Source organism: Acomys minous (assembly GCF_964271855.1).
Source record: "Acomys minous genome assembly, chromosome: 20".
NCBI lineage: Eukaryota > Metazoa > Chordata > Mammalia > Rodentia > Muridae > Acomys > Acomys minous.
Window position 1 is genome coordinate 5665854 of NC_140502.1, and position 13003 is coordinate 5678856.

Here is a 13003-nt window from a genome sequence, read left to right on the forward strand (position 1 = left end):
TTTACCGTTTTTGGCATAGATCCTGTGCCAGATGAGGAACCCCTGTTGGGAAGCTGCATCTTTTTTTTTTTTTAATATGTATATCGTGCTCTGCCTGCATGTACACCTGCCCACCAGAAGAGGGCACTAGTCACATTATAGATGGTTATGAGCCACTGTGTAGTTGCTGGGAATTGAACTCAGGACCTCTGGAAGAGCAGCCAGTGCTCTTAACCTCTGAGCCATCTCTCCAGCCCCCAGTGCAGCATCTTCTAACACGTGTTGCCTGCCTGATAGAGGAAGAAGGACCTTTCCCTTCCTCCCCAGGCGTTGGCACATAAACAAAATGGTGGTAGGGGAGGAGTGGGTTACCCTTGCTACCCAGCCATAGAGCCCAACAGAGCGGGACGTTCATTGTAACTGCCCAGCGGACAGAAAGTCAATGGAATGTGATGGAGAAATTAGAGTCTTGCAGGCAAGGTCAAAGAGTGACGTTTAAGTGCAGGGAGCAGGAGCCCAGGGCTGGCGTGGTGGCAGCTGAGACCTCGTGGGTCAGGCCACACATACGTCGTACCACAACAGCATGAGAAAAGATGTGAGTGGATAATGCTGAGTGGAGGTGACGGTGTCTGTGGAGCCCAGGAGCCGGGGTGTGTGAAGACTCTGGAGTGAGTCTCTCAGGTGAGGGAAAGCGACACCAGGCAGAGGAGCGCAGCACGACCTGCAAGGCCCGTCCTCAAGTTGGGCCAGTACAGGTATGTGTGAGTGGTGAGACTCAGCCTGCTGTGCCGGGCATCTGGACCCAGCAGAGGCATGCTGGTGAGGGCCCAGCTCGAGACCAGCATCGGAGAACTAAATTGGTTTACCTGTCCTCAGGTATGTAGGATGAAGTCTGTCAGGTGTGTCTTGTCATGGCGTGTCATGGCGGACGTCTCAGGAGCTAGAATCAGAGATCTGGAAAGGAGTAAAGACAGGTACAGGTGGGGGTTAGGGTGCAGTTGGAGAGACTTGGGAGAGCGCAGTCTTCAGAATACGACAGCTCAGTCCTGAGGCAAACTCCGGCAGCAGGAGACTGTGAGATTGGCAGGTAGCATGTCTTCGGGTGTGTGGCAGCCGCTGCTTAGTTGTGGTGTCATGGCTAAACGCGTCAGGGGCCGGAATCAGAGAGAAGCGTGTGACTGGGTTTCCCACTGGAACCAGAGGAGCCAGGCGAGGCACATACAGGTAGAACTGTCTGCTGTACACATTGCAGGCTAAGGGTGCAGGGGTGGGAGATGGGGGTCCAGGCCCTGGGTTCAGGCAGGCAGTCTGGAGTCCCTTAGAACAAGCCTGCAGACCTGGCGGGCGGCAAGGGATGGAGAGCAGCATCCATGCAGGAGTGTGCCGCAAGGCTGGCAGAGGAGGTTGCTAAGAGACGGATTTGTACTCCCTGGTCTCCCAGGTAAGGGATGGAAGAGGCTGCTGAGGTCAGAAACAGGCTCGAATCCCAAGTCTGGCAGACTTGGCCACACACGGTAGGACTTTGTTGGGTAACTTAGTCTGCGGAACCGGCACACCACAGTTAGCAAATCATTTCTCAGGTCAGTCTGGGCCGAGCAAAGCAGGCAGAGCCAACTGTCAGGTGAGGTCTCAGAGCCAAAGAATTACATCTTTAAGATGCTGTCTGAGGAAACGGAGCAAGACAAGGTGGATGGAGCGCACGGCTGAGTGGAGAACTAAGGAGACATAAGTGAGACATCAGAAGTCATAGTCAAACCTGGAGAAGGGTATTAGGTCATGTCGCTGGCCAGTCACATGCGGATGGAGTGTGAGGGCTCAGGATCAGGTAGGTAGGACTGGCCCGTCAGGCATGGTCTGAAAATCCAGAGCCATATACAGGTTAGTAGAGCTAGCCCATCTGGTATGTGGTTCATGGAGCTGAGATGTGTTTTTCTGGCCTTCCAGGTATAGTGTGTAGAGCCGTAGTCAACATCCTGATATATAGCTGTGGCTCAGCAAGCACATTCAGAGGAGCCAGGGTGCATAGTGTGCCAGTAGGCAGAACTCACTATGTAGACCCAGGCTGGCCTCGAACTCAGGGATCCGCCTGCCTCTGCCTCCCGAGTGCTGTGATTAAAGGCGTGCGCCACCACCGCCTGCCTTGTAAGATACAGGTTTGTTTTTTTTGTTTTGTTTTTTTTTGGGGGGGGGGTTTCTCTGTGTAACCTTGGCTGTCCTGGACTCACTTTGTAGACCAGGCTGGCCTTGAACTCAGCGATCTGCCTGCCTCTGCTGCCTCCCAAGCAAGGGCTGGGATTAAAGGCGTGCGCCACCGCACCCGGCAAGATACAGGTTTGAACTGTTGAGAATTAGAGGTGAACCCTGGCAGGTGGCAGTGGCTCATCAGTTGTGTTCTGGAAGGGTCGAGGCCAGGTGGAGACCGCTGAGGGCTGAGGAGTTGAATACAGGTAGACGTTGGATTCAGTCAAAAGTGGTGGCGGTGAAGCCTGAATAAGCGTGGTCCAGGCTCAAAGAGTAGAGGCCACCCAGGTGGTTTGAGAAGCCGGGGCCACACTTGGGTAGAGGTGACCCGTCAGACATGCCCTGGAGAGACATACTAGTAGGTGGAGCTGGCCAGGTGTGGCCCGAGGACCCAAGGGTGAGTAGACCTGGCCTTCTAGATGTGGATTGAGGAGCTAAGTCGAACGTTGGGCAGACAGAACCGGCCTGGGAGGTGACATGAGGAGAGTCAAGGTCACACTAAGAGGAAGGAGACTTGTCCCACCCAGTGCAGCAACAGAAGGAGCCATAATGGAGCAGATTGGCCCAGCGTCGCCTGTGTCAGCCAGCAGTCACAGCTGGCCTGCCAGAGGTAGGCTTGAGGAGTTCAGGTTGAGCGTGGGTAGTTAGGGCTGACTTGTTCATAGAAGATTCGGGCAAAGGTAGGGTACACCTGGGTGTGGAGAAGCCCAAGGAGCTATGGTTAAGAGTGACCTTTCTTAAAGCAGCCACATAGTGGGGCTGGAGAGGTGGCTCAGAGGTGAAGAGCAGTTAACTGGCTGTTCTTCCAGAGGCCCTGGGTTCAATTCCCAGCACCCACATGGCAGCTAACAACTGTCTGTAATTCCTGTTCCATGGGATCTGACATCCTCATACACACACACACACACACACACACACACACACACACACACACACACACGTGCAGTCAAAACACCAATGTACAAAAAATAAAAATAAATTGCTTTAAAAAAAAAATCAGACACATAGCCACATAGCAGTGGCCCGTAAAATCGACAAGTACTATAGGTCTTTTGTTGTTTTTGTTGTTGTTTTGGTTTTTTGAGACAAGGTTTCTCTGTGTAGCCTTGGCTGTCCTAGACTTGCTTTGTAGTACTGTAGGTCTTATAGGCTGTCTGCAAACCCTTTTTTTTTTTTGGTTTTTCGAGACAGGGTTTCTCTGTGTAGCCTTGGCTGTCCTAGCTCACTTTGTAGACCAGGCTGGCCTCGAACTCACAGCGATCCGCCTGCCTCTGCCTCCCGAGTGCTGGGATTAAAGGCGTGCGCCACCACGCCCGGCTGCTGCAAACCCTAATTTAAGTGTATATAGGTATGGTTTTCTAACAAGGAGCTAGAGGTAGGTGCATCTGTGGCCATTCAGGGACGTCCTTGGAGCTTGCTTCTGGCTGGGGTGTTGTCAGTCTGTGTCTTGGAGGTAAGGACCAGGTGTGGCTGAGGAAACAAGAGCATCTCAGGGCATCTCAGGTGGGTCTGTGGAGCCCAGATGGTGGGAGACGGTCTTAACTAATGAGATGCAGGCTCAGTGCGTTGCTGGTGCTGTGGTTAGGCCAACTTGGTGGTGCTGGATCTGTATGTCAGGTGTGACAAGTTGTGCAAGCTTGTTGGAGACGGCTGGGGCCAGAGGAAAGTGTATAGAGCTGGGTCCCCACAAAGGTTAAGGAGCCAAGATCGGGCAGTGCGCAGGCTGTGTCCACTGGCTCTGGATACAGGTACAGAGCCAGGTCTCCCAGGTGACGGTGTAATTGGTCCACACCGGGTTTACCCAGCTTTGCCAAATCAGTCCGTGGATCCAGGAAGAGGCGACCTTGCCACTTGGGTTCAGACACCGAAGTACCCTAGGCTTGTGAGGTGAAATGTGTGGGAAAGACTCTAACCCAGGAATACATAAATTTCTGGCTGGCCAGACCTGAGGGGTTTGGTAAGACGTGGTTGTGTAAGAGAGCCACAGTGGGGCTGGTAGGATGGCTCAGCGGGTTAACACACCTGACGGCTCGGTGATCTAAACTGTATCCCCAAGACCCACATTGTGGGGAAAGAACGACGGACCTTCACGCACACGTGCAGATATGCGCACAATCCATCAGTCACAATGAAATATACCAATTTAGGAGAAACATCATAGAGCCGAGCATCAAGGCACATACTTCTTTTTTTGTTTGTTTGGTTTTTGTTGTTGTTGTTGTTTTGTTTTGTTTTTGTTTTTTGTTCTGTTTTTTTTGAGACAGGGTTTCTCTGTGTAGCCTTGGCTGTCCTGGACTCACTTTATAGACCAGGCTGGCCTCATACTGATCCGCCTGTTTCTGCCTCCCTGAGTTGCTGGGATTAACGGCGCGCACCACTACACCCAGCTAAGGCACCTACTTTAGATCCTAGTACTTGGGAGGCTGAGACCAGAAGATCAAATGTTTGAGACTTTGACACAAAATACTGAAGGAAGAAAGGAAGGAAAGAAGACAGAACAACCAGTTACAGCAGTATGTGTGTCTGGGTCAGCCTGGAGGTCAGAGACAGGAGATGGAGTGCCCCAAGCCTCTACCTGTCCTCAGTCAGGCCAAACTTAGGCTGTTGCGGGGACCTGGGGGATGTGTAGCCAGTCGCCTCATGGGTGTATAGTCTTCGAGTTGCCCTAGGGATACAAATGGTACCATATGAGGGTTTAGAGGCTTAGGTCATGCTTACCAGTCTGAGAGCTGCTGACTACCCAATGGCAGTTCGAACACAGTCCATTAGGCAAGATCTGAGAGCCCATGTCACTCCTAAGGAGGCCTGTGAGGTGGTCGCTGTAGAAAATCTATTCCCTAAACTTGTATCTTTCCAGATCTATCCACAGGGTAGGTACAGGTCCGAGGCTCTGGTCTGTCAGTGGCTGAGGAGACAGGGTAGGTACAGGTATGACAAGGCTCTGGACTGTCAGTGGCTGAGTAGACAGGGTAGGTACAGGTACGAGGCTCTGGTCTGTCAGTGGCTGAGGAGACAGGGTAGGTACAGGTACGAGGCTCTGGTCTAGTGGCTGAGGAGACAGGGTAGGTACAGGTACGAGGCTCTGGTCTGTCAGTGGCTGAGGAGACAGGGTAGGTACAGGTACGAGGCTCTGGTCTGTCAGTGGCTGAGGAGACAGGGTAGGCACAGGTACGAGGCTCTGGTCTGTCAGTGACTGAGGAAACATGGTAGGCACAGATGTGAGGTTTTGGGTCTGTCAATGGGGGAGCATACAGGTCCTGGGTGTCTCAAGGTTTCAACAGGTAAGTTCCTCAGAGATATGAGTGCTTGGTCTACCAGTGTCTGAGGAGATGAGGCGTGGCACAGGTATGAGGCACTAAATTCATCAGTGTCTGAGGCAATAAGGTAGGCACAGGCATGAGGCGCTTAAGTCGTGTCTGCTGCATGTGTGCACAGGTATGAAGGCGTGGCCTGCCAGCATCTGAAGAGATGGGATTTTGAACAGGTATGAGGGCCTGTGTATGTCAACATCTGAGGAAGCACGTTTAGCACAGATGGAGAGCGCTTCTGTCAGCACTGGAGAGGCCGGGACTGGCACGGGTCATGATGAGGCAGGCTAATCAAGTGTATGGCTCTGTCAACACCGAGAAAGCTAAGAATGACACGGGTATAGGCTCTCTGTCTGCCAGTGCTGAGGAGACAAGAGCTGACAAGAGGTTTGAGGCCTTGGGTCGGCCAGGAAGAAAAGGCCGGCCATGCTAACATCTTTAGTTGTGTTGAGGCTTTGATCGGTCCCGTGTGTATACCTCGCCGCCACCTTGGAGAGTCACGGAGCCTGGTGTGCTGCAGGACAGAGTTGGGTTGGGGGTCAAGCCCTCCAAGCTGTGCCTGTGGAAGCGTGGCTTTCCAGGGACCCGCATGGCAGGTGGGGTGGGGGTGGGGCGGGTAGGGTGAGCCTGCCTGCCTTCAATGCCTTTTTCCTTCTCTTCTAGTGGGTAGGTGGCCGCTACTCGCTGTGGTCAGCCATTGGACTGTCCATCGCTCTGCATGTGGGTGAGTGTTTCCGAGTCGCCTGCAGGGGGCAGTATTGCGGCGTGGAGTAGCCATTGTATCCAGGAGTCTCTTGTCAGTTGCTTATCCCACAGGCTCCCATGCCTAGAAACAATGTATCTTTTAGTACTCGGAGAAAGAAACGTAGGGTTGATTTCCTGCTCAGGGCCAGTTCTGAGGAGAGAGGCTGTCTTCAGGGCCCCCCTTTCTCCTGGGTCCAACTTTTCTTGGTTCCAGAAGAAACTGTAAGCAGCCTGCCCGGGAGAACACCCGAGTGGCCGCTTCCGGTTGATGCTGATTTGTGTCAACAGGTTTTGACCACTTTGAGCAGCTGCTCTCCGGGGCTCACTGGATGGTGAGTGCTAAAGTGGCCCGAGACATGGGTGGGTCCTTCCCTGCTCCTTCCTCTCCTCCCCTCGCTTCTCTCCCTGCCAACTGCCTCAGCTCTCTTACCCTGTTCTTTCAGGACCAGCACTTCCAGAAGACGCCCCTGGAGAAGAACGCCCCCGTCCTGCTGGCTCTGCTGGGCGTCTGGTACATCAACTGCTTCGGGTGCGAGACCCACGCCATGCTACCCTACGACCAGTACATGCACCGCTTTGCTGCCTATTTCCAGCAGGTACCAGCTGCCAGGCCGTACACAGACGGGGAGGGTCTAGTGGCCGGTTCCAGTGCCTCCCTTAGCCCTTGGGTGCGGCCGTGGCTTGTCTCTGCGGCTGGGTTCATGGCACATCTTGGCGACCAAGACCTAGTCCAATCCATGTTGTCGGCTGAATGTCGGCACTGGCCGGACTTGTCCTGGATCAGTTGTGGGCACATTGTCACCTTCCCTTGCTGTTCTGGGCGATGGTGCGAGCAGGGTCCCCTGTGACCTATCCTGTGGCCCATCTTGGGTACTTTGTTCGGTGACTGGAAAGTTTGCAGCCAAACCTTTCTGCATTTGTAAGCACGTGCAACAAAACTTAGCACCCTTTCGGGCCCTGACCCTGTGTCCAGCCCTCTTGTTTGGTCTGGGCACACCTACCCACTCAGGTCTCCTCTCCTCTTTTCTTTTAATGTGTATTTGTATGTGTCTGTGTGAGTGAGTGCCACTGCTGTGTTCAGGGTGCCCACTGAGGCCAGAAGCAGTTGATGGGATGGATCCCTTGGCGCTGGAGTTACAGGTGGTTGTGATCTACCTGATGTGGGTGCCGGGAATTGAAATTGGGTCCTGGACGAGCAGGGCGCACTCTTTAACCACTGAGCCACCCCTCCCCGTCATCCTCACGGTGGTCTTTTGCTTGTTACCCCTGCTGGCCAGAAGAGGGCGCCAGATCACATTATAGATGGTTGTGCGCCACCATGTGGTTGCTGGGACTTGAATTCAGGACCTCCGGAAGAGCAGTCAATGCTCCCAATCTCTGAGCCATTTCTCCGGCCCCATGGTTCCATGGTTCTTTTTTATTTTTTTATTTTTCCTTCGAGACAGGGTTTGTCTGTGTAGCCTTGACTGTCCTGGACTTGCTTTGTAGACCAGGCTGGTCTCGAACTCACAGCGATCCGCCTGCCTCTGCCTCTCAAGTGCTGGGATTAAAGGCGTGCGCCACCATGCCTGGCTCCCCATGGTTGTTGTTGTTGTTGTTGTTTTTTTTTAAGATTTATTTATTATGTATGTATACAGTGTTCTGCCTGCATGTACACCTGCACGCCAGAAGAGGGCACCAGATCTCGTTATAGATGGCTGAGAGCTACCATGTGGTTGCTGGGAATTGAACTTAGGACCTTTGGAAGAGCAGACAGTGCTCTTAACCGCTGAGCCATCTCTCCAGCCCCCCATGGTTGTTCTTAAGGTGAACAAGGTTCGACCTCTCAATTTGCATGGTCTTGAGAGGTTTTCTTGGTCAAGAGAGCAGTGGACCGTCTTCCTGGCTTACCTCGGGCCTCCTAAGGGAAGAACAAAATTTGTTTTTATTTTATTTTTATTCTTATTTTATTTATTTATTTATTTATTTTAGTTTTTTTGAGACAGGGTTTCTCTGTGTAGTCTTGGCTGTCCTGGACTCAATTTGTAGACCAGGCTGGCCTTGAACTCACAGCAATCCGCCTGCCTCTGCCTCCCGAGTGCTAGGATTAAAGGCATGAGCCACCATGCCCGGCTCAAATTTTGTTTTTAAAGAGATCTGCCTCTTGCCTCTAGATCCATCTTTTTTTGCTCGTGGTCCTTATGGCATGGGAGCCTTAAGCCAGAAAGCTTGGGGGCCTGAGGACCCACGTTTACAGGGTTCCCCGCATGAAGGATGCTGAGGTGCCCCCCCAACCCCACCCCCCCGGAAGGATCTGGGCCATTTGTAAAAGGTGACTCCTGCAGGGAGAGGTCTGAGTTTCTGTCCCTTATTCCAGGGTGACATGGAGTCCAATGGGAAGTACATCACCAAGTCCGGTGCCCGGGTGGACCACCAGACAGGCCCCATCGTGTGGGGGGAGCCAGGGACCAACGGCCAACATGCGTTCTACCAGCTTATCCACCAAGGTAGGGCCCGTCTGTCCTGGGCAAGTGGGTGTGGCGCCTGGCTGGGTAAGGATGGGACAGCAGGGACCTCCCCTCTCAGGGCTGTGCCTTCCTGTATGCTGCCTGGGTAGCTCTCGTGGGCTGGGGTTATATGGATGACTGTGCCTTGGCTCTTAACAGGCACCAAGATGATCCCCTGTGATTTCCTCATCCCCGTCCAGACCCAGCACCCCATACGGAAGGGTCTGCATCACAAGGTGAGAAAAAGCCTGTCTGGACTGTTCTGCTTCTTGAGGTCATGGGACGTTACCCTCCTGCAGCTGCTCAGCCTGGTAGATTAATTTCTCTCACCGTCACAGCAGATGATCACAACTTTACTGGCTTCAAACACGGTCTGGCTGGGCGTGGTGGCGCACACCTTTAATCCCGGCACTTGGGAGGCAGAGGCAGGTAGATCGCTGTGAGTTCGAGGCCAGCCTGGTCTACAAAGTGAGGCCAGGCCAGCCAGGGATACACAGATAAACCGTCTTGAAAAAAAAACAAAAACAAAAAAAGAAAAAAAAGAAACACAGTCTGCCCTCTGAGTGCCCAGCATTAGAAGCCCAGCTGGGTTCCTAGCTCAGAAAAGTCATGGGCTAAAACTCAAGGTGTCAGCCTGTATTAGTTCCATCTCAGCTGCTGTGAGCAAAGACTCCAAGCAAGAGCGAAGGTTTATTTCAGCCTAACAGTCACAGTCCATGACTGGGGGAAGCCAGGACAAGAGCTTGAGGCAGAGACCATGGAGGAATGCTGTTTGCTGGCTTGCTCCCAGACTCATGCTTGCCTAGTTTCCTTATATAGTCTGGGATCACCTGCCTAGGGATGGTGCTGCCCACAGTGGGCGGGGCCCTTCTGCATCAACGAACAGTCATGGCACTCCCCCACAGGTGAATTGGATCTGGGCAGTCTCATTCGAAACCCTCACCTCAGGGGTGACTTTAGCCATGTCGCGTGGACACAGAAAGCCTAGGGTAGGGGAAAATACCTGTTCACTCAGGTTTCTGGCAGAGTCTACTTCCCTGTGAGGACCGACATTCGGGTTCCTTACTGGCGGCTGAGTGTCTTCTTGTCTTTTGTTTTGCAGCTGGGTCACACGGTGCAACCCAGGCTGGCCTTGAACTTGGCAGTCTCCTGCTTCAGCCTCCTGAGTGTAGGGATTGCAGGTGTGTGCCGCCACACCCCAGGCTGTACCTGTGTGGTGCAGCACTGTGGACTTGATTCAGCCAGAAAGGGGGGGGGTCAGTGCCCTTTCCCTCTTAAAAGTTGTTAATGGCCGTCATTAGCAGGATGCCGCCTTGGCAGGTACAGAAGATCCTGTCGGGAAGCTTCGAGAAGAGGCAAACACCTGTGATTACAGCTATTTAGGCGACAGGAGGATCTGCCAGTTCAGTGCAGTCTGAGTAACTGAATAAATACCTGACTCAGTTTTTTTTTTAATTAATTTATTCATATTACATCTAAATTGTTATCCCATCCCTTGCATCCTCCCATTCCTCCCTCCCTCCCACTTTCCCCCTGCTCCCCTCCCCTATGACTGTGACTGAGGGGGGACTTCCTCCCCCTGTATATGCTCATAGGGTATCAAGTCTCTTTTTGGTAGCCTGCTATCCGTCCTCTGAGTGCCACCGGGACGTGGTCAAATATGGGGCACCAGAGTTCGTGTGAAAGTCAGCCCCCGCTCTCCATTTCAGCTGTGGAGAAAGTCCTGTCCATTGGCTAGGTCTGGGTAGAGGCTGACTCAGCTTTTTAAGAAAGGATGAGGTTGTAGCTCAGCAGAGGACACTTGGGTTCCATCCCCAAATAAACCTCCCTTAAAAGAAAGATGAACAGTTAGCATTGTCACCTACCCTTTCCTGTCATCAGGTGTTCCCTCCTTCCTTCTCCCTGAAGTGTGCCGTGAGTGGACCATGCTAGAACTGACCCCCACCTGCGATGCGCCAGACTGTCCCTGGCGGTGCTCGCTCCCGTAACTGTATGTCTTTCTTGTCAGATCCTCCTGGCCAACTTCTTGGCCCAGACTGAGGCCCTGATGAGAGGAAAGTTGCCGGAAGAGGCAAAGAAGGAACTCCAGGCTGCCGGCAAGAGCCCGGAGGACGTGGAGAAACTGTTGCCACACAAGGTCAGCCTTGCTTGTGAACTCCTGCTTTAGGGGGATGACAGTGGGGGCGGGGTGGGTGGGGATTCAGGGTAAGGGCTCATGGTATGACTTGGCTGTCCTACACAGTGGGAGGGTCTGACCCCCTAGACTTAAAATGTCTCAGTCTCTGGGACAGACTGCTCTTCAAAAGCTGGGGGACCAGCTGGATGGGGTGGCACCCGCCTGTAATCCAAGCACACAGGGAGGCAGAGGCAAGCAGATCTCTGTGACTTTGAAGCCAGCCTGGTCTACAGAGGAAATTAAGTACAGCCTGGGCTACACAGAGAAACTCTGTCTTGAAAAACCAAACCAAGCCGGGCGTGGTGGCGCACGCCTTTAATCCCAGCACTCGGGAGGCAGAGGCAGGCGGATCACTGAGTTCGAGGCCAGCCTGGACTACAAAACGAGTCCAGGATAGCCAAGGCTACCCAGAGAAACCCTGTCTCGGGGGAAGAAAATCCCACACACATTTGAGGACCAGAATTATTTAGAAGATCCCCTCCCTCCCCCCACCCCCACTGCCCTCGGCAATATATTTTGGCAATATTCTTTCTCTTCCTCCAACCTCTTCCAGATCTACCTACCCACTCAACTTTATAGTCTTTTTCTAAAAATAAATAATAAATTAAACCGCAACAACAAAAAGCTAATGAATGAACGACAACAACAAAAACCATGCAGTCTGTTTTGTGTTGATCAACTATTTCTTGGTATGCATCCTGTCCTGAAAGGTGGTTGATAGATGTAGTGTTGCTCGGTTGAAGAAAACTAACTTTGCCTCTCCTAGGAGCTGTTATTCATAGGTAGCTTCTTGGGTAGAGCAGGGGCTTTGTGTCTCCTTTTGCTCCTGTGATGGGACTTCTGTCTGGTTTGGACTTCTGCGTGTTGTCCCAGCCGCTATGAGTGCATCAACCCTACTGTGTCTAGAAGACACCGTTTCTTTCAACTCATCGCCACTTTGGCTCTTAGACACCTTCCAGCTCTTCTTCTGGAGAGACCCCTGAGCCTTGAGGGGGAGGGATGCGTCTAGACGCCCCATTTAGTGCTGAGCGCCCCGAAGTCTCTCTGCCTCGTTATCACTTTAGACAGTTGATGTTCTCTGCAGGTCTTCGAAGGGAATCGTCCAACCAACTCAATCGTGTTCACCAAGCTCACACCATTCATTCTGGGGGCCTTGATCGGTGAGTGGGGGCAGGGAGGGACCGGCTGGCTTGGGATCAGTTGGCCTGGGACAAAGAAAGGCAGAAAAGCCCTAACTGGCGGCGGGCGGCGCCGTCCGCTTCTGCTTTCTCTGCAGCCATGTACGAGCACAAGATCTTCGTCCAGGGCATCATCTGGGACATCAACAGCTTCGACCAGTGGGGGTGAGTTGCCGAGGGAAGGGAGGGGGGCCTGTTGTGCCTTCCAGTGGGCTCTGGGCCATGGCTCACCCTCCTGTCCCACCCCTCCCCGGCAGAGTGGAGCTGGGGAAGCAGCTGGCCAAGAAGATCGAGCCGGAGCTGGAAGGCAGCTCGGCCGTGACGTCCCACGATTCCTCCACGAACGGACTGATCAGCTTCATCAAGCAGCAGCGGGACACCAAAGTGGAATAAGTTCAGTCAACCGCCCCCATTGACTGGTCCGTCTTGTCCCTCCTCACCGAACGCACTGCATGGCCCCGCCCCTCCCTGCCCAGTGCGCAACCACACCACCACGCAGTGGGCTTGGACCACAAGGCTTCTGGGAGAAGCCGGTCTGGACTTGCCGTCCGCCCGCCCGCTCTGTGTGCGTCCTCCCTGGTTGAAGCAGGCTGCAGTGCTTTGATGCATCATCTCTCCGTTCTGACCCGTATTCACATCCCAGCTAGAATAAAGATGCCGTAGAGGAGGCACGGGCTCAGCCTCTTGAGTTTCCTGTCATGTGTGGGCGTCGCTGCTTAGGCCCGGGTTGGCTCGTGACTTAGCGGTGGGCAGGTCCAGAGTGGAGGATCAGTTCTTTAAGAAGTGGGGACAAGCCGGGTGTCGTGGCACACGCCTTTAATCCCAGCACTCGGGAGGCAGAGGCAGGTGGATCGCTGTGAGTTCGAGGCCAGCCTGGTCTACAAAGCGAGT

The 13003-nt window shown here is 53.3% G+C and overlaps 1 protein-coding gene and 1 long non-coding RNA gene across 2 annotated transcripts in view; both read left to right on the plus strand.

Annotated features, from left to right (window-relative positions):
- GPI (glucose-6-phosphate isomerase) overlaps window positions 1-12791 on the plus strand; it is a 28907-nt gene extending 16116 nt beyond the window's left edge. The window contains exons 10-18 of the mRNA XM_084770825.1: window positions 6192-6252; window positions 6561-6604; window positions 6716-6868; window positions 8629-8758; window positions 8918-8994; window positions 10767-10895; window positions 12019-12094; window positions 12211-12277; window positions 12370-12791. Of these exons, the coding sequence (XP_084626951.1) occupies window positions 6192-6252; window positions 6561-6604; window positions 6716-6868; window positions 8629-8758; window positions 8918-8994; window positions 10767-10895; window positions 12019-12094; window positions 12211-12277; window positions 12370-12505 (873 nt within the window). The 3' untranslated portion in view covers window positions 12506-12791. The remainder of the gene's footprint in view (window positions 1-6191; window positions 6253-6560; window positions 6605-6715; window positions 6869-8628; window positions 8759-8917; window positions 8995-10766; window positions 10896-12018; window positions 12095-12210; window positions 12278-12369) is intronic.
- On the plus strand, window positions 764-1734 carry LOC311591337. The gene is made up of 2 exons (XR_014777065.1): window positions 764-1640; window positions 1688-1734. It is a non-coding gene; the product is annotated as an uncharacterized lncRNA (long non-coding RNA).
- Window positions 12792-13003: the final 212 nt, after the last annotated feature.